The sequence below is a fragment of the Echinococcus granulosus genome (assembly GCF_000524195.1).
Source record: "Echinococcus granulosus chromosome Unknown EG_S00009, whole genome shotgun sequence".
Lineage (NCBI taxonomy): Eukaryota > Metazoa > Platyhelminthes > Cestoda > Cyclophyllidea > Taeniidae > Echinococcus > Echinococcus granulosus.
Genome location: NW_020170389.1, coordinates 681,803 through 689,043, shown reverse-complemented (window position 1 = coordinate 689,043; position 7,241 = coordinate 681,803). Strand labels below are relative to the sequence as shown.

At 42.7% G+C, this 7,241-nt stretch overlaps 1 protein-coding gene across 1 annotated transcript; it reads right to left on the bottom strand. All coding sequences in view use genetic code 11, as the record gives it.

Moving 5' to 3' along the window:
• Positions 1 to 2,697: 2,697 nt before the first annotated feature.
• EGR_02098 (Ubiquitin-conjugating enzyme E2 R1) lies at positions 2,698 to 5,921 on the bottom strand (the record flags this gene model as incomplete). The annotated part of the gene is made up of 4 exons (XM_024491347.1): positions 2,698 to 2,733; positions 4,393 to 4,648; positions 5,360 to 5,715; positions 5,739 to 5,921. 4 exons carry the CDS (start codon positions 5,919 to 5,921, stop codon positions 2,698 to 2,700), a joined length of 831 nt encoding a protein of 276 aa, XP_024354200.1.
• Between the last annotated feature and the right edge of the window lie 1,320 nt (positions 5,922 to 7,241).

The window sequence follows — 7,241 nt, the reverse complement described above, 5'->3', positions numbered from 1 at the left end:
TTTCGAGGTTCCTAGCTTTCGCGAACAATATTTCTAAACAAATCTGCCTCAACATAACATTGACCTTAGAGGAGCTGGTCGTAAGCAATCACCCTTAAGTAAAATGGTAAAGTCTCGAGTGGGCAGGATAATCTAAATGAAAGGCCACGCGTCAACATAATGAAGCCCTACGTATTTAAGGGGATTTTAGGATGCAAATCGTTCCATGCACCTATAGGTGGATGCATTTTCAAATACTTGTTTTTTGTTATGCATGTTTTCTTGAATACATATTTTACGCGAGAGGCAGTCAGTGCACACAAATCTCCTTACGGAACGGAAGTCATACGTTTTGAACAAGCATAACCGTGAACATTGCACCCCATTTACAATGCTACTAATAAAGAATGCCCCATCCAATCGGTCTAACCGTTCTAAGGAAATGAAAGCCGGGGTAGAAGAGGTAAACGCCCAACCCATCACAATTGTAACAATCTAAGATCGTGAAAAGCCAATTTCTAAGTAGTTCGGTTGACAGCACTTTTTGACATGCGTTCTATCACTATTTGATCTGTAAGCACTTAGAGCAATAGGCATTGAGTATCAACGTTGAGACGGCGTAGTTTCTACACCACGCCTAAACAACGAAGAGTTCCACCTCATTTACTGTGATCAAACCAAATGCTTATTAGTAAGTCGAACCATTGATTATGGATGGAAACTTGATATGTCTATTAGTACCAACCGATTAATAGTTAAACTTAGGGAAGTTAAGAAGGAATTCACGTTCACTTCGATACAGAGTGCTAAAGTAGCAACAAGTGCACATCCCAAAAAGTAAAAAATGTGACCCAGTCAAAACTAGCAAAATTGTAATAACTAAACCATATTACAAGAGGTGGAAGTTGTAGATAATAAAAGAGAAACTAATGTAATACGATGGTTGTTTATCCCTCGATATTGGCGAGGAATTACTTTCGAATTGGCCCTTTAGTACTGTGCCGGGTGGGCTGGCCTTCGATCCAGGACAATAGTTCGAGCACCTTCTCTGTGCTGAATATATATGTACTGCCCAAGTATTATGTCTTCTTTCGTCCTCAGGGAAGTCTTTGGACGCTACATTGGTGGCAGCGGAAAGCGACCCTTATCCTAAAGGACATATATCATGATTTTCATTGCTGCGTAGTAAACCTTAGCGGAGCGGAAGAAGTACATATGCTACGGATGGGAGAATGGCGATGACCCTAGACAGAAGGGCTGAAGTTGACGTCTACCTTCGGCATCTATTGCGGTCCCGTGTTCTGCAGAATAGCTATCAATAACTGAAGTGACACTAGCCGTGAACCATCTGGAAGTTTCGTTACAGACTTCCCCTACCGTACCCGAATAAAGCTGTTGACAAAGTGAATTTGCGATAGCTCCTCTATTTCCCTACTAGCTGAATGGCGCCTGGGTAGCTCCAGAGTGAAAACAACGTGGCAAGGTGGAACAGACGCGAGACCCTTCCCCTACGGACCTATGTTAAATCCCATCTTACCTTATACAAATCCGCATTTATGCCAGTGTGTCTACATCTATCTATGGACACACATGATGGTCAGCACAATTCCCCGTTCCTGAAGCAAGTTCCTAAACCGGACGAAGCTCCAGATGCAATTAAACTGCTAAGAGGGATTGGTGACAATGCGGTCGAGTATCTCCTCAGTTGCACGCTGATTTGATGACTGGCACAGCCGGATTGTGGGTGTTTCCTTAAATCACCGACCACGTTGTGGTGGCTGGCGCGGGACGATGCTCAAAAGAGGAAGGAGGCCATGTAATACGATGGTTGTTTATCCCTCGGTATTGGCGAGGAGCCACTTCCGAATTGGCCTTTTTGTACCACTCCGGGTGGGCTGGCCTTCGGGCCATGCCAGTAGCCCAAATACCTTCTCTGTGCTGAATATATATGTACTGACCGAGCATTACGTCTTCTTTCGTCTTCAAAAAGTCTCGGGACGCTACATTAAAGCCTGCTGTTGCATTAAATTATTGATGCACTATATTCACGAAAGTGGTGTTGAAAGATGAAAATTGAATAACTTTGTACAATGTAGTAAACAGCATTATCCGTTGCAAACCGAAGCGACAAGGCAGGTGAGAACGCTTTTAGGTAAAATGGGGAAACGAAGTGAACGTACCGTGTGGAATGATTTTGCGACATATATCGAACACAAACGCAAAGTTTGCATGTAGCTTCTTTTGACTGAGTTCGCATAAAATGTATGAGTAAACGAAAATATAATCGACGCAAGACGTTAGTTCTGTTAAAGTATTTCCTTCAATGAATTGTCGCAATACTCACTTAGCGGTGAGCGGACACAAATTGGAGAGGCATTGATCACGACACGCTTTTACTAGTGGTCGTACGATTACAGCATAGTAAATTGGATGAAAGTCTCGGAACATGATTTTTAGATTAAGTTCCAGATAGCTGTCTTCCCATTACTGTAACTAGCATCAAGGAGTAGAGAGAAGTGAAAGGGATCGAGTTGATCATATCCATTAGATTAACAAAAACGCGTCATTCCCAATAGGTATTTATGAAACTGTTTTCTAGGTTAAAACGGCAGTTGAGATATCTCAATGTTTTAACGGAATGACGGGGCACAATACCCGATGTTATAAGTGTCGAAATCTCTGCTTATCTACATTTTTGGCTTAAAGGAGTACCATGGCCTAAAGACTCCTGGACATACCCGACAAATAGACAAACTAAAATAAAACCTCAGACAACATATGAAAAACGCGAACCACTGTGAAGAAATTGAGAACTTAGACGTTGCAAAGATTATTGCAATGGCAACCTGCTACAACTCCGTAAAGTGTCTCCTGCAAAGAACATAACAGTGACTCAGTTTGAATTGGAATTCCACATTTTACAGGAATGTGTAAGAAGGTACGCTACTGTGGCGATACTACGTGCAGGGTTAGGCGGTAATTTTATCCTAATTTCATGAATGAGCATGTCCAGGTTAGACATATTTAGTCAGAGCGGCAGAAAACAGAATTCGTGTGCAAGCAATTTACGGTTGGAGGAACCCTGTGAACTAAGGCGTAAAACCCGAACCCGTGTATCTCTATTAATATACGTATACGGTGCAAATGGGCTTTTAAAGAGCACAATCGTCCCAAATAAAACCGTAAATACGACTACGTTCGCACTGATTCAGATCATGGTGATTTCTAGCCATTTTTGTAAGCAGCTTGAGAGTAAAACGCATAATCTGTCGTGAAACTGCATAAGGCGAATGCTCCCATGGGAGCGGTGAACGAAATTAGTCACGAACATTTGCAAGTCTGAAAAGTTCTTACACACCAACACAGGGGCGCGTTTTGATAAAGATGGTCAGGATCTCATGCATTCAAGCACGTAGTCCCGGAATGAAAACAATTATCAAACCAGCGGAAGCATATGTACCATCTACAAGTAAGAAATCTGGACATGGGTGTAGATTTTCTGCATTGTGACATTTCTCTGAGCAGTTAATACCGCTGCCGTGGTCCTTGCGACATGAGTACCGGTATGCGGTAGAAATAGCCTCAGTTCACAATATAAGTTAGCAGATTAAAAACGTATTCTCGAATTCTACATTTACTGGATACCAAGATTAACTTTAAGGTACCCGCTACAAAGAGTAGTCAAGCAGATTAACTACCAAAGTTTAGAAATAGCTGAAACATGAACTGGTTCACCGAAGGAAACAATACCTAACTTAGCATTCGTCTTGTTCAATTCTGCAATCCACCAATATTTTTGTCGAATTAGGTTGAAATACACGACCCGCATATGCAACCAAAATCCTACAGCAATGTTCCACCTGTATCTATAGCATTTTAACTACTCGGCAAAGCCATTTTGGTGACCAGAGCGGTGCTTCCCCTTCCCCCGCCGAGTACCGACGCATTGCGCCCGGGAGCCAACAACTGACGCTACAGCACCACCATCCCGATTGCCAGTATGCCACCGCGACACCCGAACACACCTTGGATAAAGATCGCATGACCTAGCATGCACAGCCGAAGCCATCCCACCGCACCGCCAAGGCAAAGCATTACGTTAGCCCATTTATTGACATGCTCAAATCTCCAGATTACAGTAAGATGGCCGATTAAAAATGTGCAAAGACCACAACCCCATGCGGGCGAACGGAATCATCGCGCTATGTACACACACAACCTCACATCATGGAACTAGAGTCGTGAAAAGTTAAAGCGTGAATTCAGAGACAGTATCACAGCTTTTCGTTCAAGTGCTTAGCTTTTAAAAGATGTGGAGGGCGAATTCGGTTGCATTGAGGATTTAACAGAAGGGCTAGTAATGCCATTTTTCGACGGAAGAGAGTTGTTAGGTACACGGTGACAAGCAACTACCTCATCTTCGGACTCAACAACTTCGTCGGGATCCTTCACGTCACCGTAAATTTCATCGAATTCTTCCAACTCCTCATCGTAGTCACCACAGAAGCAATAGTCATCATCTTCATCCAAAAGCATAGCCTCTCCGCTTTCCTGTCGTGATTTCGCCGCAGATTGCTGTTGTCGAGAGGCAAAGCAATATTCTTCGAGAGTGGTGGGTACGATCACCCCATCCCATTTCGCATCAAGCTTCGTACGTTCCACAAGCTCCCTAAAATTACGCAGTTAGTAGAATCATTTAGGGCAAGCTTTCAAGGCAGGTTTGGAAAACAGTCGATAGCGGAATTTGTGGAGATGAAATTCAAGCGGAAAGAAAACATTGTAAGCCGCATATCGTAAGTAGCTTCTAAGCAGTAATTGAAAATCCATTCTAAGAATATTCAAAATACCATGGTAAAATAACAAAACAAGCAAAAGAACTTAAATCCATTTGCTCATAAATTGGGGTTAAGCGGTAGGGAACCACTTTAAATTGTCAGAATCAACTAAGTTACTGATGATGCCCCAAAACAAAATGGTGCAATCACGCATAGAAAACTGGCAAGTAAAAAGCCATCCAACATTTATAGAAGATGCAATGAACCTCGGCTTCGGCAACGTTCTTACCCAGATAGCGTTACAAATTCGGTCAGACGATCTATGAAACTAGCTGGTTTGAAACAACAACCCACACCACGCTGACGACAGTTGAGTATTAGAAATAAGAACATAAAGAAAAATTTGCGGAGAAACAAGTATTATCCAAAAATACAGAAAATAGTAAATAAAATTGAGGTTGGTATCCTACCACAATCAACTTGCACTTTAGCAAGCAAGCCTAGTGCGCTACCTGATAATATGAACAATCAATATGTCTAAAAGACGAACGACACTTTGGCAGCGACTAGATGGAATAGTACAATAATACTACTCGTATAATTACCTGACTCGCTGCTCATAAGCCTTCTCCATTCCCTTGGACTCAACCCATTTTCTATACGCAACAGACGCATCCACATGTGCAGCCGAGTGAATGTTGGGCTCATTTAGTAAAGAGATGACGCTTAAAAGAATAGTTCTAAAAATACCAGCAAAACACACCACGCACCTAACATTTTGAGTTGGATTCCATTGCTCTGAAGGATGTTCGTCACTAAATAAATCTTCCCCAGGAGAGTGTAAAATAGATATGCAGACATTTCCATTCTCGAAGATATTTGGATGAAACATGGGGTTTATAAAACGCATTGTAGGAGGATTATAAGGATAATCCGGAGGGAAGGATAAACGGGCCTGGTACTAGGCAAAAAACCGTCAAATACCTTAAAGTAACCGCCCTCGTAGAGTGTCTGCGGAGGGCCAAAAATTGCTACGTCCCATACAAATAAGTTTGATTCGTCAACGAGGGCAACTTTAAAACCTTCAACTGGAGTTTCAGCTAGCTCCTTAAATTCTTTCTGAAGAGCCTTGACAGCGGAACCACGAACATTAGCACCAGCCGCCATCGACCAATAATATCGCAGAAGCAAATTTAAAAGCAGTCACAAAATATAACAGTTCATTAAAAGATCATAACCTTAAAAGGTTGCTAACAAACATTACATTTTTTAAAAAACAGTGCTAATTCACTTTATTCCTAAATTTTTTAAAAGGCCAACGTTAACGGATTAAAATCAAAAAGCTTGTGGTGGCACAAAAATGCATAACATTTTGGCAGAATGTGTATTGTCGACATACAGAATGAATCAGGGCTACCAGCATATCCTAAGGGGATGCCCTAGCAAAGGTACAACGGCAAGGCCTCTATCGGTCCGTTACCAAAACCGAGAGTTAAGCAAATAATTGACGCATTGCATAGTCCCCCTCCTCTTAAGCGCCGTCTCTAGCCCTCCCTTGGTCAACCTCTCGCGTCAGCCATCGCAGTAATCGGTGCTGTAAGAAAAATGCCCACGAGCCAACTGCGCTAATCGTGAACCTTCTATGCAACTGAGAGGGCATCTTCTCACTGCAACGTCACTGATTCCTTTTGGCAATTCTGCTGGATCTGGGGTTTCGTCCTGTATGGAAATTGGATTTGGGAACGGCGGAATGTGCTGACGATTGCGCGTATCCATGGCTAGCCATAGTAGTGCTGACCTAGGAGTCGAACAATATAGCAGAAAACAGGATCCAACATAGGTCCGTGGGGGTGGGGATTTGCGTCTACTCCTCCTTGCCACTTGTTTTCACTTCAGTGCTGCCCAGACATATGCGTATATATGGGGCTTCTATTCAGCTAGTAGAGAGGTAGAGGAGTTGGTGTCGAGTATTCACCTAATTGGCATCTTCATACAGGTACGGTAGATGGCTCCGTAACGAACTTTTCAAGACAGTTAACGACTAGTGTAGCTTCAGTAGTTGCTAGCTTTCCTATGGACCACGGAACTGGGGTAGATGCCGAAGGTAGGCCTCACTTTTAAACCTTTTGTTAGGGTTTGTCACATATTCTCCCATCCGCAACAACCTTTCATAGGGTCAATCGCCTAACAGTAAAAATGAGGAAAATTATCCATTAAGATGGAGTTTGCTTTCTGCTGCGACCAACGTAGCGCCCCGAGACATACTTGAAGATGAACAGAGACAATGATACTGGGGCAGAATATGTGTTGTCGACATGGTGAAGGGATTAAGCCTACTCACAAGGCTCGAAGGCCAGACAACTTGGAATAGGAACAACGACGGAGGCCATAAGTGGCCCCTTACTAAAATAGAGAGCTAAGAAACCAGTTAAAGTGTTACAGCTGGAAAAATACTAGTCTTAAGTGACTTAGTTCAAAGGTAATCTT